This window comes from Eurosta solidaginis, chromosome 4 (assembly GCF_040869045.1).
Source record: "Eurosta solidaginis isolate ZX-2024a chromosome 4, ASM4086904v1, whole genome shotgun sequence".
Classification (NCBI taxonomy): Eukaryota; Metazoa; Arthropoda; class Insecta; order Diptera; family Tephritidae; genus Eurosta; species Eurosta solidaginis.
In genome coordinates, this window is record NC_090322.1 from 158,138,565 (window position 1) to 158,164,226 (window position 25,662).

The 25,662-nt window shown below is 37.5% G+C and overlaps 2 protein-coding genes across 3 annotated transcripts; one reads left to right on the forward strand and one right to left on the reverse strand.

The window, feature by feature from the left end:
* The first annotated feature begins 240 nt into the window (after window positions 1-240).
* Gr8a (Gustatory receptor 8a) lies at window positions 241-20,466 on the forward strand. Its single transcript, XM_067783519.1, is given in 6 exon segments — window positions 241-502; window positions 505-1,098; window positions 14,384-14,454; window positions 14,541-14,609; window positions 19,749-19,835; window positions 20,148-20,466. Coding segments are annotated over 6 exon segments (1,152 nt in total). The 3' UTR covers window positions 20,217-20,466.
* Window positions 19,708-25,648, reverse strand: LOC137250538 (protein GPR107). 2 transcript variants are annotated; one of them, XM_067783518.1, is made up of 10 exons: window positions 25,501-25,648; window positions 25,251-25,405; window positions 25,074-25,184; window positions 24,415-24,560; window positions 23,801-24,347; window positions 23,638-23,736; window positions 23,403-23,536; window positions 23,180-23,329; window positions 21,521-21,638; window positions 19,708-21,452 (listed from the first exon to the last, which is right to left on the reverse strand). In XM_067783518.1, the coding sequence occupies exons 2-10, from the start codon at window positions 25,338-25,340 to the stop codon at window positions 20,868-20,870; spliced, it is 1,980 nt and encodes a 659-aa protein (XP_067639619.1). In that variant the 5' UTR covers window positions 25,341-25,405; window positions 25,501-25,648; the 3' UTR covers window positions 19,708-20,867. The 2 variants fall into 2 exon arrangements, with proteins under 2 accessions (XP_067639619.1, XP_067639618.1); XM_067783517.1 differs by having other exon boundaries at window positions 25,251-25,404; window positions 25,486-25,644.
* Between the last annotated feature and the right edge of the window lie 14 nt (window positions 25,649-25,662).

A 25,662-nucleotide genomic window follows, 5' to 3' on the forward strand; every position in this document is an offset into this window, starting at 1 on the left:
GATTTGTATATATTAAGATTCAACATCAATTTGATAAATATGATTTAAAAAAAAACACTACTATCTTCAATGAGTTTCGACCTTGACTTAATTCATACACTTTCAAGCATTCAATATTTAACGTCATGAGCTACATACTTCATTCTTTATCAACATTTGCACATCTATTAAATGGCGACATTTCAAAAATTGAATGCTCTCATAATTCTTGTTTAGTTTAGTTGAAATTAAAACTTCGTTATGTCTATTCAAGTTCCTTTCGTTGTGCGCTTTCATATATGTTTCTTTCAAATAATCGGTTGTTTCGATGCTTCACTGCGCCTACAACTAACGCGTCAAAAGCTGGTTGAACGACGTCTGGTGATGTGGACAAATTTACTTTTATTGACTTTTTGCTTGGCCACTGTGAATACATTTTTTCGACCGGATACATTTCTTTTCACGCGCAATCGTTTCGGGTACTTCAGTGATGTTCTTAAATTGGTTATTATATATTGTCAGACTGTTTGGGACGTTGTGCTTTACGAAACTTTTGGGAAAAATATGCAATTCTCAATCAAGCAACGAATACAGGAAAATTCAAAACGAAACTCATGGATTGGCGTACATCTTTCCATATACATCGTCGCTTTCTATATATTTTCTATGGAATCGCGATCGTTGATTTGTTGATGGAAGCAGTTTTTTTGATATTTCGTTTACCAAATCAACATATATTACAGTTTTTGATAATGTTTACGCCTTATATTTATATAGTACATTTACGAAATATGCAAATAATATTCCATATTGAAATGATAAGACTCGAATTGGAGAAGCTGCGAACTGACATCAGTTTGTTGGCAGAGTATACAAGTTTTGCTAATCGTGTTGTACCCTTTTTAGGTTTTGAAAGCTTCGTGAGTCAGAAGTTAGCAGAGAAACAGTGGTTATTTCAGCATATTTATGAGATGTTTGATTACTTTCAGCAGACATTTGGGATGTCTACCGTAGCAGTACTTTTAATGATCTACGTTCGCGTTGTCGTCGATGCATGTTTTATGTTCTACAATGAATTAACCGGCCCTGAGGCTTTAGATACTTTTTCAAAATAATTCGGTATTTATGTAATTATTAGTATTTTTATCAAAAGCAAGAAATGAAAATGAAACCAAAGCCGGAACGAAAAACGGACATCAGTTTAGAGGAAGTAGGCTAAAAAAGAAAGGAGGATATAGGGAATCTTTTAAAATCAAAGGTTTGGATAAATTTTTTGTTTATATGTAAAGTATTAATTAGTATGCAATTTTGGGAAGGTGGGGGGTGCCACGCAGATCTAAACCGAGAAAAAATTTTTCTGAAAGATGTATGGTCCTGCCCGTATCGAAGGAGGTATATGTGAAGATGTATGAGCTCTACGCAGGTATGAACATAGTGCAACGAGGTAAACTTGAGCCCTTGTAGTACCCGCAATTGACGTCAGTGATAGCGAAGCAGATAAAAAGTAGACGCCTAATTCGTTATACATATGTTTGAAAATATGCACCAAAGGAATTTTTAAGCCCTATTTAGGTGAGTAGTAAACAGATCAGTAAATTTTTTTTTAACTTCTAGATTTCAGTTTTTTACTTAGCTCCCTATTGATCTAGACGTGCGATATATAAGTAATATAAATAATTGAAATATTTTTGAAAATATGGCGACTTACACTTTTTTTCTGGAAGGGGCGTGGCACCACCGACTTCTTAAGGATGAGCAGGACGTGTGAAGGGAGCGGGAAATGAGAAAGATGAGGTAAGGAGCTACATAGGTGGAGAGGTGAATATGAGGTGCGAGAAGGAGTTGTAAAGGGAAAGGAAAGGCAGATTGAAGAAAGAGGAGAAATAAGTATAGACGGGAAATATAATATAACTATTATAGAAAGGAATAGCTGGAAACTAGGAAGAAACATAGAGCGGTAGAGAAAGATGGTAAGCAAGTAGAAGGTGAAGGAAAAGAAAGTGGGAGAGTAGTGAAAAGAAGAATTGAAATATTTTTGAAGATATGGCGACTTACACTTTTTTTCTGGAAGGGGCGTGGCACCACCCACTTCTTAAGGATGAGCAGGACGGGTGACGGGAGCGGGAAATGAGAAAGATGAGGTAAGGAGCTACATAGGTGGAGAGGTGAATATGAGGTGCGAGAAGGAGTTGTAAAGGGAAAGGAAAGGCAGATTGAAGAAAGAGGAGAAATAAGTATAGACGGGAAATATAATATTACTATTAGGGAAAGGAATAGCTGGAAACTAGGAAGAAACCTAGAGCGGTATAGAAAGATGGTAAGCAAGTAGAAGGTGAAGGAAAAGAAAGTGGGAGAGTAGTGAAAAGAAGGCTGAGAATAAAAACAATGGAAGATAAGGAGGAAAATAATATGAAGGAGTTGGGGGTGGAGAGAATGTATTGCCGGATATCAAAGGAAAGGAGGACTAGTAAAAATAAGATTAAGAGGAGTCGCATTGAAAAAGACTACAATGAAGGAAAGCAATCGAAAAGCAATAGAGTGAGGTAAAAAGAAAGGGGCGGGTAGTGGAATAGGAAAACGGGAGGGAGAGGTGGTGGCCTTGCACAAAAAGAGGAGAGAATAGGAGGGATTTAAAGCAGAACAAAAATAACGGGAAATGAAAAAGAGAAGTTAAAGTGAAAAGAAGTAGAAGAGAAGTGGGATGTTAAAGAGAAATAGAAAAAAGAAAAAGGTAGGATTGAAGTAAAGAAAATGGTGAAGGAAAGACTGAAAAAGAGTAGAAGGGAGCAGAGAAAATGGCTAATGATTGCAAGAGTAAAATAAACAGTAAAGTTATAAAGCAAGTTAAGGGACTAAAAATATTCAGTAGGCATTCCTGTAGTAGGAGGAGAGGAGTTTAAAATTCACGGAACTAAATGTTCGAACGCTAAAAAGGAGTTCCCGTAGAAGTCGGGCTGGTACTACTACTGGCGCCTACTCTCCCAATTGGCGCCATCTATAGCGGAACATTGATAGTTGGGGTGACCTTACGAAACGGCCAAAACCACTTAGGAGATTAAGCGCAACTAAATGATGATGAGATTCACAGTGGTGTAACTATACCATCTGGGGCCCGTGGCAAATTCTTTCGATGGGGCCCTATCAACAAAAATCGTCACGTTGTACACAGTTTAACTTTAATAAACTTCGACATTTTCAGCGTACTCAATTACAAGTTGTATATGTCCCACTAATAAAAATAACAAATTAATTTCAATAAGATATTTTTTTAGAAAAATGTTTTTTTTTCAGGGACGGAAAATAATAATTTTTTTTTCGGAGTCGAAAAAGGCCTGGTCAATAAATTGTCCTAGGTGTAAATGTTTGAGTTCCCAGGTGTCCCTATAGCAATATCATATCGAATCGTGCACCCTTTTTGCTTTTCGAACTTTTTCCATAAAAGTCCACATATAAAAGTAAAATCTGTATTTTTATTTTTTGAGTCGGATAGAGATAATTAAACTCGGGCTTTTAAAAATCAAAGTCCGGAAATAAAAGTTAAGTCCGGCTTCTTATTTTTTAAAGCCAAAATTTTTTTAATTCGGATAAGCCGTTTCTTTGTTATCAAGCGGGACTTTTATTTTGGTCTTAAAAAATAAAAGTCCGGATATAAGTTTTATTTCCGGACTTTTATTTTTAAAAGTCCAAGTTTAACTAGTTCTATCGGACTCAAAAAATAAAAATCCGAAAATAATTTTTATCTCGATCCAAATATATTTAAAGTCCAAAATTAATAGTTTTGCAAGGAATTATATTATAAAATGAATAACAGTTTCAGGCCCTGGTTTTTTTTTTTGAGAATTCCGCTCCTCAAAAGTGTCTATAACATCATCAAAGTTTAAAGATCGGACTATAGAATTTTCAGTAGACAGAATAACCTAGTTACATAATGTAAACAAATCAACTGTAAACTGATCTACTGTAAATCGATCTAGAGCTCTTGGCAAAGAAAAATAAGCAAGCTTTGAAATATTTGATATAATTTTTTCAGTTTCGAATTAATTGTAAAACTTGATGAACGAATTTTAAATTAAAACCAATTAGTTTTATAATTTTACTATTTTATTAGTTCAGAAGTGGGATGAATTCGCGTCGTGAAATAAACATAAACGAAAATAAATGTGTTTTTAATCGATTTGCAATTTAATTTTGTGAAATTTGCCTCTGTGCAATATGCATACCTAATTTGCATCCGAACCTCGTGTCTCTGGGACATCAGCTATAAATATTGCGATTTTGTGAAACTCAAAAATGGTATCATTCGAACGTAGAACGGGCAATTTATATGATCATACGTTGGTTGTATAGTTGTTAACGAAAATTAATCAATGTTAAATATATGATAATAAAAGAGAAAATGTTGGTTAAAATTGCATCATTAACGGTGCAACAGTTGAAGTTTTTCTTAGTGAAAAGAACTTGAATACTACCGGTACGAAAGCCGAATTAATATTGCGATTGTCGGAAGTGTTAAGATCGGATGAGATTGAAATGTGTAGTCAAAATATAGTAGACGAAGAGCTCGAAACGACACAGAGTCAAAATGGTTCTCTTCAAGAACAAATTAATGAATTAAAAGAAACGTTATCGGGTGTGGTAAATGCTCTGACGCAAATGAATGCGACATCTGTGTCTCAGCCAAGGTCGGTGATTAGCATTCCAGTGGTTGGAAATGTGAATGAGATGTCTAGTATGACAAGTGTTCATAATAGGTATTCAGTGAAAGAAATCGCAGAAACTATTCCTGATTTTGATCCTACTAATTATCTTGCGTTAACTGCCGAACAATTTATTGAGCGTGTTAATAGTGCTATGAATGCGTATGTTTGGGAAGAAAAGTGCGTACTGTTGGCTGTATATAGTCGAATGAAGGGTGTAGCACGTTTATGGTTAGACGGTCAACAAAGTTTGTTTGCAACGTGGCGTGATTTTTCAAATGCATTAATTGAAGAATTCGGTACGAAGATGGACGAGGCTGATATAAACTATATTATGAGTAGTACGACACGAAAACAAAGTGAAAAAGTTATTGAATATTGTTTTCGTATGAGCGCAACGGGTAAACGGTACGGATTAAGTGAATCAGCAATTATAAAATATACTCGTGAAGGTTTAAAATATCGTGATTTACAATCTGCAATCGCTGTGTTGAAATTTAATACAATGAAAGAGATGCGTGAAACTCTTGACGAATATTTAAAAAATTTGCCTACAACGTCGCGTAGTACATATGACAATACATCGAAAAAATCAGAAACAAAAACAGCTCCTAATGAAAAATTTGAAAAATCCAGTGAAAAGTTAACTTGTTATAATTGTTCCGAAAAGGGACATTTGTCTAGTAATTGCCCCAAACCTCAAAATCGTCCACGATGCAAAGACTGTCAAAGAGTGCATCCGCGTAATGATCCTGTAAATTGTAGTAAAAACGTGAATGTGAGAGCATGCGAAACTAGTAAAATGTTTGAAAAAGAAATATACATTAATGGTGAACGATTAATTGCATTTATTGATAGTGGCAGTGATTGTCACATGGTACGTGAGTCGATAGCCAAAAAAATTAGTTGTAAAATTATGCCCTGTATAATGAAAATGAAAGGTATATGTGGTGGTGCCAAAATTTCTAAAAATAAAATTAACGTTAGTATGCAAGTTGATACAGTAAATTTGCAAACTTGACATGTATGATGTGCTTTTAGGGCACGAAATTTTCATAAATGACTTTATTGTAATTATTAATAACGATAAGTTGAATTTTAATCACAATTCTAAAATTTATAAAATAAAATTGGAAAATAACACAACGTACGATAACAGAAAATTGCAACTAACGAAGCTTTTAGCAGAGTACCGAGATGTTTTTGCTGAAAATTTAAGTGAAATTGGTAAAACTAGTCTCATTGAAATAAAAATTGAGGTCGATTGTGTCGAGCCCATCCGTCAACGTCCATATAGAGTTCCCGAACCAAAAAAAATTTTGGTTTCGAATATGATAAAAGATTTGTTAGATAATGATATTATTTGTGAATCTCAGTCTGAATTTGCTAGCCCTGTAATAATGGGAAAGAAAAAAGATGGTGGATTACAGGCGATTAAATCAACATACAAAAAAAGAAGTATATCCAATGCCAAATATAGAGGAACGACTGCATGAAGCCATGCAGTATAAATATTTCTCCGTACTCGATTTAAATAGCGGGTACTATCAAATTCCAATCGAATCCAATAGTCGAAAATATACAGCTTTTATTACGACAGAAGGTCTGTATGAATTCAAGCGAATGCCATTTGGGTTAAAGAATGCGCCAACCGTCTTTCAACGTTTAATGGCACGAATTCAAGAACAAACGCAAAAGGGTGATATGTTGCATTATATGGATGACATACTCATCGGAAGCAATTCAGTTGTTGAAATGTTTGAGAAACTTGAGCGAATTTTTCAAATACTTCGTAATTTGAATGTAACACTTAATCCAAAAAAATTTGAATTTTTAAAAGAATCGATACAGTTCTTTGGTCATGAGTTGACACCAAATGGAATCTGCCCAGGAAGCGTAAAGACAGCTGCTGTTCAAAACTTTCCTGAGCCACGAAATTTAACTGAAGTTCGACAGTTTTTATCTTATCAGGCTATTTTCGAAAATTTGTACCATGTTACGCTGTTATTTCCGAACCTTTACGAATGTTATTACGTAAAGATCAAATTTTCGAGTGGAAAGAAGCGCAAATAGATTCATTCAATAAATTGAAATCTGCTTTGGTTAATAAACCAGTAGTAGCTGCATATCGAACAAATGCAGAACATCAAATTCACACCGATGCAAGTTCAATAGGTTTGGCGGGTGTACTTTTACAGAGAGAAGTAGACGATTGGAAGGCTGTTGCTTATTATTCTCGATCTACAACAACAGAAGAACGTAAATACCATAGTTATGAGTTGGAAACGTTAGCTGTGGTTGAAAGTCTTGAAAGATTTCGTTATTATGTGTCTGGCAAAAACGTCAAAGTTGTTACTGATTGTAGTGCAATAAAAACTGCCATGCAAAAAAAGGAATTAATTCCTCGAATCGCTCGATGGTGGTTACGTATACAATATTTTGAATTAGAAGTAGAACATCGATCAGGACAGCGTATGTTACATGTTGATGCAATCAGTCGAAACCCAGATGAACCGCCTAATGACATCGAAACCGCTTCACTTAAAATAGATAAGGTGGAGATTGAAGAAGACAACTGGGTTTTTAGTATGCAACTTCAAGATGACAACATTAAAGAAATTGTTAAAAAAGTTCACGAAAACGATAAGCAAATTAAAGTTGATTATTGTCTCGCAAATGGACGGTTGTATCGCATGGTAAATAATCAACGTCTTTGGATTGTGCCAAAATTGTTAAAATGGCAGATAGTTCATGACTGTCATGTGAAATCTGGTCATCTGGGCGTTGACAAAATTTACGAGAAGCTTCGAAGGAACTGTTGGTTTTCAAGAATGCGAAATTATATTAAAAAGTATATAGCAGCCTGCATTGAATGCGCGTACAACAAAAAAATGGGCGCTATGAAAGAAGGTCAATATCATTTTTAGTGATATGGAACCAATACCGTTTAAAACGATTCATTTAGATAATTTAGGTCCATTTCCGAAGTCATCTAAGCGTAATGATTATGTTCTCGTTGTAGTTGATTCGTTTACCAAATTCACGATGCTCAGAGCAGTACAAGGTACCGTAACGAAGCATGTTGTTGAGCTGTTGAAAGAAATCAGCAGTTATGTTGGAATACCAGAACGAATTGTAACTGATCGCGGACCAGCGTTCACATCCAAACAATTCCAACAGTATTGTCAGGAAAATGTTATTAAGCATATTTTAAATGCAGTGCAAATTCCTCGTGCGAATGCTCATGCAGAGCGTACAAATCGAACGGTTCTGTCAATGCTTTTACCATCTACGACTGCAGACGATAAATGGGATAATGAATTAAGCAAAATTCAATGGTCTATCAATACCATGCGAAACGGAACTACTAATAAAACGCCACACGAATTACTTTTCAATTTTACACCCCGAGATATTTTGAAAAATAAGCTTATTCTTGCTCTCAATGATGATAATCAAATAAATTGTGATATAGAACAAATTCGAAAAGAGGCTGCTATGCGAATCAATGAAAAACGTTTAAAAGCAAAACAATGATTTGACAGCCATCATCGAATACCACATGTATATAAAGAAGGTGATTTAGTTCTAGCAGAGAACGCACCGCCATGTACAGGTTTTTCACGAAAGCTTGAACCACGATATAAAGGCCCCTTTGAAATTGGTAAAGTGATCGATCGGGACCGATATATAATCCAAGATTTGCCGGGAAGTAGACGTAAACAGCGACCATATAAATCTGTTTATGCTTCAGATAAATTAAAGCGTTACTGTGAACCAACAGAAATCGATGACATATGTTGTGCAGAAGATGAATCCGAAGGTGAAGATGTAAACTGATACGAGGTCGTATCAATTAATCAGGAAAGGCCGACTGTAAACAAATCAACTGTAAACTGATCTACTGTAAATCGATCTAGAGCTCTTGGCAAAGATTTTTCTATTTCTTTGTCTTTCTCTGTCTTTTTTTACATATCTCAACAAACTCTTTTTTAATACATCAGTGTCATTTAAAACTCTTACTAAAGTGGAAGGCTGAAAAACATCGGAATTTGAAGCAGTTTGATTCATTGGAATGAAATACGATTTCAGTTGGTTTATAATGATGTCCAATACTCGATAAAATATGTTCACTTTGAACAAACTTTCCGGATCTTGGAGACGGTTATCTTCGCAAAGCTGATCAAAATTTTTTAATTTTCAAATTCATGTCGACACCATTCCAATTCTTCTAGAACAAATTTCAAACGTTTTGACTTATTTGAAAGATCGGTGGCTTAAGACCGAAGTGCTTACAAGCTGCATCGGTAGTAAGTAGGATCTTGCAATGGAAAACCAAAAACATAACAAAATTGTAGTTTTAATCTTCTTTTTGACTGCAACAGCTTTATTTCTTTCATCTGATTTGTAATTTATCATAATGTATTCGTTAACGCATTTGGAACTGCAACAAACCGAACTTTTAAAGCAAAAACCACATCATAACGTCCTGCCCATCTAGTCGGGTTTAATGTTTTCAATGTTATTGAAGTTGAAGACTCACTCTCTTTATTAGATATAAAACTTGATAAAATATTCCATCTTTTAATACTATGCCCAAAAAATTATAAATTTTTTGAATTGTTTCAAAAAAATTTTGCATATCAATAACCTCTCTCACGTGCACCGTGTACCTACATCTCTAAAAATGAATCAACATCTTTTTGTTTAGTTTGAAATGCTTAACGATTAACTTGAAACTGTATTATGGTCTTTAGTTGTCTCACTTTGGATTCTAAGCAGAACTTATAAAAATATACTTTCCAAATAAAGTAAAATACTCAGGTACAATGTAAAAAAAATATTTTTTGAGCTGGCGGCCTCTTGGCACAGAGCCCTCTCGGGTGGGGGAGCCGTGGCATTTTCCTAGCCCTGCCATCCTATTGTTACGCCACTGGAGATTAATTACTTTGGAGCCTTTTTGCATAAAATATAGTTTTTTGGGAAACGCTAAGTCGCAGGATGCAAGCCTGGAGTTTTTTATAGTGACTAAACACTTTTTTTCACCTAATTTCCTAGCTTCTGCCTGCTTAAATATAGTATCGAATTTGTCCAAAAAACTTAGTTCACGTCATTCTTTCTTTAATACAGCACGTTGTGATGTAACGACTTCATATTTGAAGTGATCACACGGTTGCGCTTTTGGTCGAGTATGAGCAATCGCGACATACAACCCATGGATACCCTTTTCATTTCCTGATGTTTATGTTCACTTTTATGTAATCACCTAGTTTATGTATGTATATGTTTAACGCAATTTTAATCACTAATTGTCAAATATAGTTTCCGCCAATTTAAAGGAATTATTAGAAGTCGCACGCCACAAATAGAATCAGAAGCACGACCTTAACCTCTTGGGATGCAATATTCCAAATTATGACTGTTATTATTTTGTAAACTTCCGCTGGATTTTTTGGTGGAATTTTAACCGTTATATGAAAATGATACTCAGAACAAGTACGAAGTCTATACTTTCGAGTTTCTACACAAATAGCACAGGTACTTGGCGAGAGTAGCAAAAACGTGCCAATAGCCCTCGGCTACGGCACAGACAACCTGACGCTTCCTTAGCTATTAAAGTGAACACTTCCTGCATTCAGGTATACCCTATCATTTCATGAAAACGAAGAGATTTTTTTACTTTTCGTGACATATTTCGGACCAAATGGTCGTACAATACAATTTCGTTCGCCTTACTATGTATATACTGTGTTACTTATTATGCCAAAAGTTCTAGGTTCATATAGAGAGAGTAACACTAAACATGCAAATCTTATAGAAAAGGTTTTTCAAAATGGGATCACCTTATGAGTAGTTCCGTCATGAAAATATTCTCTTACGAAAATGTTGCTTTACCAGATGCCGTTCGGAGTCGGTATAGTTAAGTCATTGAGCCTATGATTAAAATAAGTAAATGAATGCAGTTCAGTTTCATAGTTAGTATACTAGACTCTGGAACCGCTCAACTGACTTAGATGAAATTTTGTATCTTATCTTTAACTATAAATAAAGAAAAATTATATTTTTTAAATTTTTTTTTTTTTTTTTAATTCAACCATATTAAAAAAGCTTCCAGCGGTTTGGGGGTTTAGAATATACACGCGGGAAGTATATTTGTTGTAAGAGGAGACCCAAATGATTTAAGAGATTGTGTAGCGCAATTTATAGCTTCTCCAACTCAACTGTTGACTTCACATACCCGTAGCGTATCCTGTTTCTTAAGCAGTTGCCGGAGAACGAAAAATTACACTGATAATGCGCAACGGCAAAACCGGTTTGTTTCCAAAAAATTTTATAAGGGATGGCGGAAAATATACAAATTATGTAAACTGAACTACATGGATGTCTCGTGATCGAAATGCTCGCAATCAGATCGATCACGTTGTGATATACGGACGGCATGCCTCCAGTGTTTTAGATGTGCGCACGAACCGAGGACCTAACATCGACTCGGACCATTATCTAGTTGCAGCCAAAATACGCACCCGCCTCAACGCGGCTAAAACCAAGGAACAAAAAACACAAGGAAAGCTAGACGTCGAAAAACTTCAATCACAACAGACTGCCAATGATTTCGCAACTCGACTCTCACACCTGCTCTCTGAGAGCACAACTCATCCTGAAGGAATACAGGAGCAGTGGGAGCATTTCTCCAAAGCACTTCGTACTGCCGCCGAGGAAAAAATTGGTTACCGGCGGCCACGAAAAAACAAGTGGTACGATGAAGAATGCCGCGTTGCAACCGAAAGAAAAGACGCTGCCTACAGGGCTACGTTAAAAGCGAGCGCGAGAAGAGGAGTGTGTGAACGCTGTCGTGAGTTGAAAAGAGAAGCGAGACGCCTTTTCAGGAAGAAACAAGCAGAAGCAGAAAGACGTGAGTGCGAGGAGCTTGAGCTGCTAGCCACCAGGAATAACGCCCGAAAATTTTACCAAAAAATACGGCGACAGAAGAAAGGTTTTAAGACCGGGGCAAACTCCTGTAGGAATGAAAACGGCTACCTTGTAACTGATGTCCAGAGAGTGCTTAGATTATGGAGGGAATACTTCTCTGCTCTCCTAAATGGAGGCAGCAATTTACCGCGCAGAGATGAAGAACCCGATCCCGCAATCGATGATGACGGAATATATGTCCCCCCCGCCCGATTATGACGAAGTTAGAATAGCAATAACCAGGTTGAAAAACAACAAGGCCGTGGGCGCTGATGGATTGCCTGTGGAACTATTCAAGTTCGGCGGCGAGGAGTTGGTAAGGCGCATGCAGCAGCTTCTTAGCAAAATATGGGCGGAAGAGTGCATGCCCGACGGGTGTTCTTTGCCTAGTCCACAGGAAGGGGGATACTGCAAAATGCACCAACTATCGTGGAATCAGCCTTTTAAATATCGCATATAAGGTCCTTTCAAGTGTATTGTGCAAAAGATTGAAGCCCACCGTGAACCGGCTGATTGGACCTCATCAATGCGGCTTCAGACCTGGTAAATCGACTAGATTTTCACAATGCGCCAAATCTTGGAAAAAAACCTTGAAAAGAGAATCGACACACATCACCTCTTCGTCGACTTTAAAGCCACCTTCGACAGCACGAAAAGGAGCTGCCTATATGCCGCTATGTCTGAATTTGGTTTCCCGCAAAACTTATACGGCTGTGCAAAATGTCGTTGAGCAACACCAGCAGCTCAGTCAGAATTGGGAAGGACCTCTCCGAGCCGTTCGAAACTAAACGAGGTTTCAGACAGGGTGACCCCCTATCGTGCAATCTCTTTAATTTGATGCTGGTGAAAATTATACTAGCTGTAGAACTTAACCGCACTGGAACAATATACTATAAAAGCGTGCAATTACTGGCATATGACATTGATATAATCGACCTAAACACCCGCGCTGTTAGTTCTGCTTACTCCAAACTGGAAAACGAAGCGGTAAAGATTGATTTGATGGTGAATGGGGACAAAACGAAGTACCTGCTGTCATCGAGCAAAGAGTCAGCGCATACGCGCCTTGGCAACCACACTACTGTCGGCAGCCATAATTTCGAAATAGTGAAAGACTTCGTTTATTTGGGAACCAGCGTCAACACTAGCAACAACATCAGCACTGAAATCCAGCGAAGAATCAATCTTGCCAATAAATCCTACTTGGACTAGGTAAGTAATTGAAAAGTAAAGTCCTCTCTCGGCGAACGAAAATCATATTCTACAAGTCACTTATCGTACCCGTCCTGCTATATGGGGCAGAAGCATGGACCATGACAACAGCAGATGAAGCGGCTTTGGGAGTGTTCGAGAGAAAAGTTCTTCGAAAGATTTATGGACCTCTACGCGTTGGCGATGGCGAGTACCGAAGAAGATTTAATGATGAGCTGTACGAGCTATACGCAGACATCAACATAGTCCAGCTAATTAAAACGCAGCGGCTGCGCTGGCTAGGCCATGTTATGCGAATGAAAGATGATGCTCCGGCCAATAAAGTGTTTCTATCGGAACCCGCCTATGGGAGCAGAGGTAGAGGGCGGCCCCCACTCCGTTGGAAGGACCAGGTGGAAAACGATTATACTCCCTTGGTGTGATCAATTGGCGCCGGTTGGCGGAGCAAAGGAGCGACTGGCGCGCCATGTTGGACGGACATAACCGTTTAGATGGCTAAGCGCCGATTAAGTAAGTAAGTAAGTAAACTGAACTATATTTAATTAAAATAAATAACACGTAGCGCCACTATTAATATGTTCCAAAATGATTGTTAATTGAATAAAATTGATTGCTGATTGATAGTAAACGAAGTTTAAACTCAGCGATAGTTTATTGTTTGCTCAACGGCGGCCGCCGTTTTAACGTACTCCGCCTGTCATACCGAAGACCATGAGTTCAAACTCCGGGCAAAGCAGCATCAAAAATTTAGAAACAAGTTTTTTTCAATTAGAAAAAGTTGTTCCAAGCGAGGTCGCTTCTCGGAAGTGATTTACGTCGGCGTCGCCGTAAAAATTAAGGTCCCGTCCCGTCCGGGAAAAATTAAAAGAACCACGACACAAATTGGAAGAGAAGCTCCGTCTAAAATCACTTCGGAGGTTATCGCGACTTGCATTTTTTCTTTTATTTGTGTATTAATTGGTGTCTACGGACCAGTAAATTATACGATTTTTTCATAAACTGTTGTTAGCTGTTTAATATTGCTATGATAAAACGTTATTTACATTTACTTATATCATAGATCATCTATGCATGTATGTATGTATATATGTATGTATGATGATCAAAGATTAAGTACGTTTCTTAAATTGCTCGTTAATTATTCAAAATGTTGTATAAAACTTAGCAAACAAAGCACAACAAGGTGGCTCAACCCGCAGCCAATACCTTGGAGCCCCCAGTGCTCGCCCCCAATGAATAAATACAAGGTGTAACAGGTGCATAGCGACCTCCCTCTCTAAATAAAATAATATATAGCCCAATTAAATAACAAATAATATAATAAATAAAAATAAAATCTATTCCCCCGTCGAATTACCAAAGCTTAGACAATGCATTGGACTGGGCCAATACCTTCGCCAGCTCCCTGAGCTGTAACTCTTGTGGTCAGAAGGTGCCTTCGGAGCCGCTGAAACTTTAAATGCTAATAGAAGGGCTTGCCTTATGCTATTGTGTATACATACAAATTTCTTCTATTTTTAAAATAGAAAATATATTAATGCTGCCTGCCTATTTGGAGATTCAAGCACTTTTACTAACATCACAGAAATGCACGAATGTGATAAGCCCGATCAAAAATGATTTGTTCATCATATGCCTGATTAAGTTTTTTGTTTTTCTCCTTATTTTTTTTCCTTTTTGCAGTTGAAATTCATTGCTCTTGAGCTGCATAACATCCGCGGCTCAGTGGAGAATTCGGTAATTTCGGTGCAGGTATTTATGTAGTTTATTTCTGTTTTTTATACTCAGCGTGCTTTGCACACAGAGTATATTAACTTTGATTGGATAACGGTTGGTTGTACAGGTATAAGGGAATCACCGCTAAAGAAGTTGAGGACGCCATTGGTCGTGCTAAACCATCGAAAGCAGTGGGCCCAGACGGCATAGCCATGCCGATGCTTAACTTCCCCCATGTCTTAAAAGGTGGACCGCAAATTATCTGGGTGGTCGGCAGGCATCGGTGCAATTTAGAAACGAAACATTAAAACCAAGGAGAATTAAACAAGGGGTGCCACAGGGTGGTGTCCTATCCACACTTTTGTTTAATTTCTACATTTCTAAGCTACCTTCACCACCGGAAGGAGTCACAATCGTTTCCTACGCCGATGACTGCACAATAATGGCCACAGGCCCAGGCCCAAAGATCGATGCGCCATGCAATAAAATAAACGGCTACCTCCCCGATCTCTCCAGTTTTTTCGCCTTGCGAAAACTGGCATTATCACCGACTAAATCTTCCGCGACCTTATTTACAACATGGTCGTCCCAAATGTCGACCATTTTGAACATCCACGTCGATGGCACTACGCTACCGACTGTCCTACACCCCAACATCTTGGGTGTGACGTTTGATCAGGATCTACATTTTGGTGAGCACGCAGCCGCAATCGTTCAGAGAATTCAGAGCCGTAACAAAATCCTCTAATTCCTCGCTGGCAGTACCTGGGGAAAAGATAAAGAAACGCTCATGACTACATACAAAGCAATTAGCCAGCCGATTACGTGCTACGCGTCACCCATATGGTCGCCAAGCCTAAAAATCACCCACTGGAAGAAACTACAGGCCTGCCAAAATACTGCTCTCAGAATCGCCACGGGCTGTCTTCTTATGTCCCCAGAACACCATCTGCATAATGAGGCGAGAATACTCCCCATCAGGGAGAGAAATGAGATGCTGACCAAACAGTTCCTGTTGAATACCCAGAAACCTGGGCATCCCAACAGACATCTGATTGATGAACCAGCCCCGCCTAGGAGCTTAAGGAGTCATCTCCGTAAGCATTTTGAGGAAATACGGCACCTGAGAACCCAGCCGTATGAAGTGAAAAAACACAAGCAGGTCCTTGGTGAACTCCATAAACAGGCGTCGGACCTTTATGCCGGGAATTGCCCGGTGAATCCAGTACTTAAAGAAAATTATCCAAAACTCGCGGAAGAGGAACGCATACTCCCCAGGGAAACGCGTGTCACTCTTGCTCAACTTCGTTCTGGATACTGTAACAGGTTAAACTCTTACCTATCCAGAATCAACCCCGACATACAAAATGTATGCCCCGCTTGCAATGTGTCTCCACATGACACCAACCATCTCTTCAATTGTAATGTGGAACCAACGCCTCTAACACCCCTTTCCTTATGGTCCACCCCTGTTGAAACGGCAAGTTTCCTTGGACTCCCGTTAGAGGATATTGATGACAATTTGTGATCGGTCGCGGCTATTAGGTGGGGCGAGCATTGCTACAACAACAACAACAATCGAGATAGATATAGACTTCCATATATCAAAATCATCAGTGTCGAAAAAAAATTTGATTGAGCCATGTCCGGCCGTACGTCTGTTCGTTAACACGATAACTTGAGTAAATATTGAGATATCTTCACCAAATTTGACCCAGAATAGATTGGTATTGAAAATGGGTGTTATCGGATGATAACCACGCCTACTTTTTATATATATAACATTTTGGAAAACACAAAAAAAAACTTGATTATTTAGTAAATAACACATCTAGAATGTTGAAATTTGACGTGTGGACTGATATTGAGACTCTGGATAAAAATTAGAAAAAAAATTATAAAATGGGCGCGGCACCGCCCACTTGTGATAAAATCAATTTTACAAATATTATTATTCATAAATCAAAAATCGTTAAACCTATCGTAACAAAATTCGGTAGAGAGATTGCCTTTACTATAAGGAATGCTTTGAAGAAAAACTAACGAAATCGGTTAAGCACCATGCCCACTTTTATATAAAAGATTTTTAAAAGGGGCGTGGACGAATAAAAGAAGCTTTATCTTTACAAAAAAGAAAAACTTCAAATTTTAAAAAATGGGCGTGGCACCGCCCCTTTTATGACTAAGCAATTTTCTAGTTTCGGGAGCCCTAACTTGAAGAAAAGTTAACATATCGTAATAAAATTGGGTACACAAATTTTCCCTATAGCAGGAAATATTTCTAGTAAAAATGGACAGTATCGGTTAAAGACCACGGCAACTTAGATATAAAACAAATTTAAAATGGTCATAGACTAGAATAATAAGCTATAAATTAGGAAAACATAGTTTTGAATCCATGATATTTCACTTATCAAGTGACACCTTTACTTTTTTTTTATTTAAATCAAATCCGGTACTCCAACCAATCGTCAACCTCACCTACCCGTGGCGAATCCTGTTTCATTAACAGCCGAGGATATGGCGACCCCGAACTCCTCATGGATCTAGGGGGTGGGAGGGCGGTATGGCCTAGAAGGTCGCATGTGGTCATAACAAGTCGGTCCCGAGATGGTCGGGCTTGGTACCGGAACGTACCGGATCTGAATCCGGCGAAGTACCATCAACATCGATAACACTTCCCAAGGCCTTCGGGGAGTGTCCTAAGCTAAACTTAAACCGAAACACCTTTTCAAACGAGTTTGCAAAGTTATTTTGAATCGGTGGCCCTCCTTGCTTAAAGTGAAACACCACTTTATATTAATTCACTAAGTTGAGTTTTGGGGCAGATAGTACTGGAAAATGGAGAAGTGACTATATTGCTGGTAGTGCATATTTCCACGTGAAAAAGCGAACCGTAACAAAAACTCCACTTCGCTCCTAAGGTAATCGTATAATATTTACATGAACTCCTCCAAATCAGTTATCGTATGCGTACTGATATATTTTGAGGGAGCACGGACGCTGACATCATCAGATGAGGTAGCTCTTGGAGTATTCGAGAAAAGTTGTTCAACATATCATACATAGGAACTTCTACGAGTTGACGACGGTGAATACGAAGATTTAATATTAAATGTATGAGATTCAAGCAAACGTCAACATATTCCATCGAATTAAAACAGAATTTATTATCGGAACACGCCTATGGAAGTAGAGGCCCATTCTCCCCTGAAACGACCAGATGGAAAACGATTTAAAAACCCTTGGTCTTACCAATAGGCCCTAGTAACTCCTGCAAAGAAGCGTCTTGCGCTCCCTTTAGGATGGCTAAACCTGCTTAAACGGTTAAGCCCCATTTAAGTAAGTAAATATTTTACAGGAAGTTAGTAGTGAAATCAGCTGCAGATAGCAGCAGCTTTTACTGAGTTACTCGGATTTTTTCAATATCAAGCTTTTCAATCACACAGACGGTCGAAGCTTACCGAACGCCTCGGCGTTCCCACATTTTTCCGAGTTCAGAGAACTTGGCAGGTTGGGAGAAAGCCTTTAAGGATCTTTCAGGAAGGAAATGGGAAGTGTCGGATCTTCGCTTCCTTTTTTGAGTCGATTACTGGAGCGAGATAAATCCATCGCATAAAAGCAATTGAAGGGATGGTCATGTGGGCCACATTGCAAACAGGACATACATTTTATATGTTGGGGTTGATTCTGTAACCCGTTACAGTACCCACATCGAAGTTGAGCTAGAGTGACGCGCGTTTCCCTAGGGAGAGTGTGTTCCTCTTCTATGAGCTCCGGGTACTTTTCCTTAAGAACTGGATTCGCCGGGCAATTCCTTGCATAGAGGTGCGACGCATGTTTATGGATATCACTGAGGACCTGCTTGTGCTTTTTTGCTTCATACGTCTGCGTTCTCAGAAGCCGCATTTCCGCATAATGCTTACGGATATTACCTCTGAAGCCCCTGTTGTGTGGCCTCATCAATCATATGTCTGTTGGGAAGGCCAGGATTCTGGGTATTCAGCAGAAACTGTTTGTTCAGCTCGCCTTATGGTATAGGTGGCGTTGTGGGGACATAAGAAGACTGCCTGTAACGGTTCTGACGGCAGTGTTTTGGCATACCTGTATTTTCTTCCAGTGAGCAACTTTTAGGCTTGGCGACCATATCGGGGACCCGTAGCATGCAATCAGCCAGCCAATTGCTTTGTAAGTGGTAATGAGCGTTTCTTTGTCTTTACCCCAAGTGCTGCCGGTAAAGAGATGTGAGGATTTTATAACGGCTCTGGATTTTAGGTACAATTGCGGTTGCATGCTCTCCAAAATGTAGATCCTTATCGAACGTCAAACACGAAATGTTTGGGTGTAAGACAGTCAGTAGCGTAATGCCATCGACGTGGATGTCCAATATGGTTGACATTTGTCGCGTCCATGTTGTAAATAACGTCGCCGATGACAATGTCAGGTTTCGCGAGACGAAAAAACTGGAGAGATCAGGGATATAGCTGTGTTTTTTATTGCAAAGCTCATCGGTGTGCGTACCTGGGCTTGTGGACATTATTGTGCAGTCATCGGCGTAGGATACAATAGTGAATCCTTCTGCTAGTGAAGGTAGCTTCGATATGTAGTGGTACCCCTTGTTTAATTCGTCACCTCACTTTCCCATGGCGAACCTTGTCTTTTAGCAGCCGAGGCTCTGGCGACCCCAAGTTCATCCTGGAAGTAGAGGGTGGGGGCGGAGGTTTATTGTGGTCATATTAAATCGTTCTCGAGATGGTCGAGCTTGTACCTTAATGGTTACAGAATGTACGTAATGTTACCAGAACGTACCGGATCTATATCCGGAAAAGGACCATCAACATCGATAACACTCCGCAAAACCTTCGCGGAGTATTTTTATCGCTACAAAAATAACCGGAACCTAAAAAAACCTCCGAGAGTGCCTTTATCGCTACAAAAAAAAGAAGACTAAGTGGATATTATACATTGGAATCTGAACTTTCGCTTTGTAAGACCAATGGCCATTTTTTTAAGGTGTCATTAAACCAACTCATCTAACTTCTAAGAAAGTGGTCCGGCCCAAGCCGATCTCAAATACAAGTTTGAATATCTACGTCGGGAAATGTAAAATGCTACTACAACATAAATAATTAACTAAGTTATTTATTGCATAGTAATTGAATTATTTATTTGCAGATACAAAACTTTTCACTACAAATGCTACATCAAAAAATACGCATTGATGGTTTTGGTATATCTCCTTTGGATGGAAAAATGTTAATAGTGTAAGTTGAACCCCAAGCAAAAAAAAAATAAACTTAATAATTATAAAGCACTAAAGTATTGTGATACTTAGACTTAACAACTGAAAAGATATTCTGATAGATATCCGAGACTGTTCTAGACGTTAAGTCAATGTAACGAACTGACTTGAAAAACGATTTACCGATTTGCCGTTAAAACAAACATTTTCTAGTCAAATCAAATTGCATGTTGTTCAAACCATCGAATAAGCCATCGAAAGAAGCTTAGTAACTTCAATACAAATGAAAATATAGTTAACTTAACCCTTTTTTTTTTTATACATTTTTCCAGATTGTGGGTTCTATAACAACGTATATGGTGTTCTTCATACAATTTATGCCGAAGTTTAGAAATTTATAAATATAAAGAATGTTCTAATATCAAATATCCACAAATTTATAAGTACTTAGAGCAAGCGCAAAGAATACAAGAAAATTTGGAATCTTAAATTAAAAATTATAAATGTGCTACTAATATTTATATGTATGCATATAATCATTCAAAGCTATATATAACAAGTGCAAAATTCTTGAAAATAATTATTTGATTTTTTGTCTAATTTCGTTTTAAAAACGTTTTACGCACTCTGTGAATTACTTTTTATAGATGATTTGAGTTAGCAATTACAAGTAAAAAGAACACTTATTTAAATATTATATTGCATGGTATATTATTTATTTTGTCTCAAATTTAACTGTTATGAATTATTTATATGAAAGCTTAGAACAATATCTACAAACTATAAGCAAATATTTATATAAGTTTGATGTTTATAACACATCGCTACTTCGAATAAAATGCCATTTGCTATTTGAGATGCCATTGTTGCATGTGCATGATAGTCTGAATGATTGAGTTTTTAGAGCTTTAAATGATATTACTTGGCACTGTACAAACGCATACAAATTTTAAAAATATTTAGTTTATTGCATAATTGAATGCTTCAAAAGTCAGTTAAAAAAATAGCTAAAATATTATAATAATTATCTCGAATTAGACTTCGCTTCTTGTCTAATCATATTCATGACTCGATTCACGTTTAGATATTAAGCCTTCTCGTTCCTCGGTAGTACCGGCAGCATTCAATAAAGTAGAGCCGGCTGGTGGTGGTGCATTGCGATTGAGAGCTTTTGTGCGATGTAAGCCCTCGGTGAGACCAGATTCAGTAAGTACTTCCACTTCATCGTCATCCTCACTTCGTACTGCAAAGTATGGATGTGATGAGGTGGGTCGAAATTTATAAGCTGTCAATACGAAAAAGACATATGTTGCCATTTCGTGAAACATTTCATCAAGCCATGCGTATTGAAAAGCTACAGTCATTTTGAGTAAATAAACAATAATTCGTGTAAAATAAATATAGCAAACAATCATAATATAAAACTGGCGGAAAAGTTTTAGTTTGCGTAAATTTATGGCAGCCTTGCCATCAGTAGCTGATGCTTCATGTAAATGCCTGATAGACCAGACAATGGGAAATAATATGGCACCACAGCAGAGTAAATCAACAAATATGAATATATTGCGCCAAGTACGAAATTCAATATCACTTTCTTCGGATTCGTCAATGATGATTTCAGCTACGTTGGCCAAAACCTGTTGGTAGCACAGATGTTTAATTTAGTTTAGGTGACAATTGAAATTCGAATAAATCAAATATTTACCTGTAGAGGAATAACTATCATAAATATTTTCTTATCCTTATCTGAGAGGATGGGCTTGATAAATGTCCAACCAGTTCCCATTAATACTATTGTAATGAATAATACTGAGCCTTTGAGCCTAGATTTATAGAAAAAAAGAAACATGATTTTGTAAGTTAAAAAATTTGGCTTTAATTTATATAGAAGACCCGGCAGACGTTGTTCTGCCCTAAATTTGGCCTATCTGCATACATTTTAATGAGCTTTTTCCGTCTAACTCTGCCCTCCCGCCCTCTTCACTTTTTCCTTATCCTTTTATTCACTCCCCCCTCCGTCTTTTTCGCTTCATCTATCTCCATCTTCGTCTTATTCTATCTCTTTCTCAGGCTCCTTCTCGGTCTCTCTTTTCTCTTCTCTCAAGTTGTTCTCATTCTTCTTCATCCCTTATTGCCTGTCCCAGAGGGTGGTATGTATTTTGTTCCAGTCCCAGTTCCAGTCCCACTCCGAGTCTCAGTCCGTCTCTGGTCTTCTTCCGGGAAAAAAGGATCGTAAATACTAATATTACTAATATATGCAAATTTATATACCAAATTTCATGCAAATCGAATAGGACGTATGTAAATAGGTATGTTTGAACAAAATCGACGGACGCATCTCTTCAAACACCGGCGACCGACTAACACACATTTTAGCCTTTCTTTTAATATACATATATAGATTTTTATTTTTCACACTTCACTATAATATTAAAACGAAATGCAGATATTCCTTACTTTTGAAATTCGGCTTAAAAATTGCACATGGAACAACTAAAGACTCTCGTGAATGAAAAAAATGTCTTGTACCTCAAATCGCGGGCCCCCTCAGAAACCCCGGACCCCTAAGAAACCCCGGGCCCCCTCTCGCGGGCCTTGTGATGAGCTATATGTATATATATATATATACATATATGTAAAGTTAAATAAGCACGTGCACAAACATATTCATACCAACTAAAAAGAGGTACACCACTGCGTATACGTAACATTTTATTATTACGTATAAACAAATAAAAAATTGCAATAAAATAATATTTCGACTATAAACTGAGATATAACCTATCCTATCTCTCAAGTTAGATCAAACTACACACGGGGTGCAAATTCAAAATCGGTTCAGTAGTTTAGGAATCCATCGCGCCCAAACATGTTGTGACACGTGCTTCTTATATATTAAGATAATAAAAAAAAAACTTATATTCGCGTTATTTCATGCCAATTCAATATTTTGTCAAAAGTACAAAACTAGATACAGAGCGTTGTGTAGCACCCCAGCTTGGATGGAGCCGATCAAGTCAATGCGCCTATTGTTATCCCATTATGTTGTTTTCGAAAGGCCAAAAACTCGAAAGGCAGAACATCATAGCTTCTCTTTCCTTGTCTCCGCACGACACACACAATCATTGTAATCTGGAGTTAACACCTCTAACAACATCCGTATTATCCAACTCATGAGACATACTATCATTGTAATCTGGAGCCAACACCTCTAACAACATCCATATTATCCAACTCTGAAACGGCTAGCTTAATTCGTCTTACATCTTGAATTTTTTTTAATAACTTTTGGCTGATCGAGCCACTTGAGCGTGGCTTTTCATCAAATTTAAAAAGTAACATGAGCACAATGCTATATACTTACAAATGTGTAACATAATACAAAATTGCCCAAGCTTCAACATGTTCGCCTCGTATATCAATAAAATGATAATTGATGGAGTGGAACATGAGCGACAACGATTTCAAGAATACCAACACAGCCATGATATAATGCAGCTTATGAGCACTGTGCCTATGTATTAAAATATGTATAATATTAACCAAATATTTTGCACATAAAACAATTTTATAAAACTTATACGCACTTGCTCTTCTTTAAAATGAATACCCAGAAGAAACCGGATAAGAAGAACAACACACTCATCATAGAATACAATGCGGGCAAAGGCATTTCGCCAGCTGATAGAAAGTTTTTATTATTCCGCTCTTCAATATCGACCTGTAAATAATTAATTAGTTTAGCGATTAATATTTTCGCGAGTTTGATTGATATTTGATTAATATTTTCCTAAACTTTTAATATACAACAAAGTAACATACATCAAATGAAATCTGCTTCGTTGTTCTATAGTTCGGACATGCGTGGAAATACAGATTATATAGGCCTTCGTCGTGTAATGTAGCAACAAGCATAGAAAACTGCAATATTTAAATTTGCTGCGTTAAATAAAGTAATTGTTTGTTAATCTAAAAATTTACATACCGACATATTATAGTATACCACGCCATTAATAACATTTTTATATAATGGCATAGAGTAATTTCTACAAAGCTGATATTGCATATCTTGATCTAAATCATGTGCAGCTGGTATTATAGCTGCTGGTGCAGCGATTTCAACGTCATGAGGAAAGGGGTTTTCTGCGGACTCAATAGAAGGAGCTTGAACAGTTTTTGTAGTTGCAGCAAGCGCTGCTGCATCAGCAACTTCTGGTTTTACATCAGAAGCAGCAAAATTTGCAGATTTGTTAGACGATGGTACTTTAGCTACAGGAAGTGGTGTCGAAGGCTTTATTTTTTGGTGCACCTCAACTGAATCATCATCCATTAATTGTTGATCTTCTAAGGATAAATCATTATCTTCAGGTCCTACTGGTGGAACAACATCCTCACTTCGTTTACGGCGACGCTGTAGATATAGAGTGGATTCGGTCATTTTCGAATGACGCTTGCCACGATAAATAGGAAGCAACTCCTTTTTACGATAAATGTGTTGATTCTTCCACTCAGGGGAACATTCTACTTTAACGCTTTAATTAAATAAAACACACATATTTTTTATGCGATAAAAAACAAATATTTAAGTAGAAGACTTACCGCTGATTTTTTAAATCAAATAAAAATAATAAAATTGGGCCACTATTTTGCATGCCTGATGGTTCTTCTAGTATGCAATGATTTTGATGTGAGTCGAGGTAAGGATTCATTTGATCGATCTTTGTTTTATCTAACGTCAAGCCAAGCTATAATATATTATTTCAATTGCAATAAAAATCCAATTAGTAAGTATCGGAATATAAATCATTTTATTGCAAATACACCTTTTAATTTGGTAATAGTCTAGTTGAGGGGTCGACTGCTAATACGCTACCAAAAATATCGAGTGAGGTGTCAAAAGACGCGTATTAATCTCGAGAACAATAATCCTTGGCGGAAAAGAAAAATTTTATCTCTGTCCGGAGATATGTGCAGTTGAAGTTGGTGGCCGAAGGCCGCCAACGCAGAAAGGTGTTCTGCGCAAAAATACTATGGATCCGACCCCCGGTTTCGGAGGTACCCGTGGGTCTTTTTTCGGTTTTTCGTTAATATCTTTTGAACGCGTTAAAATTTTTATTTTCCGCTATCCGATTATTAATACTGATGTCAAGACGCGTCGTTTGACAACTCTCTCGATATTTTTGGTAGCGTATTAGCAGTCGACCCCTTAACTAGACTATTACCTTTAATTTTTGAATAGTGTTAAGAAAAACTCTTACCAAATCATGTCCATCTTCATTCTCGATATGCAATTTACTTAATTGTACATTCAAATGGCCATCGATATAGAAACCAAATGTACTAAGAGCAATGTAGGGACGCACATCGTTCTGCAAAATATACAAATTATATGCATATACATCGTCACTTGGAATAGTATATCAACGACCACTTACGCGCACTTCCAAGTGATGTTTCCTTGCAGCCACAAATGTAATCAATAGAGCTTGCACAATAAGCAATTTGTATTGCGGTTGCGAGCCCATTATTTACTTTTTTGTTTTTGTTGTTAGATTAAAGCGAAGGTTTTCAGCTCCTGACCGGTAAAACCTTTGTAAAACCAATGTTTTTTATGATTTTATACATAGAAAATATTTTCTTAAATTAAGAATCGCAACTCATAATATTTACCTTTTTTGATTATAGTTTTTGGGTTAAATTCTTGTTTTTTTAATAATATACAGCAGCAAAATATGTTCTTCCGAAAAATCCAATTTATCAAAAAAATTCTGAGAAGTAACAGCTGTTGTAAAATTTGACATTAAAATTGGTCCGCTATAGTCCGCTAGATGAAGCCAAGGCGAAATG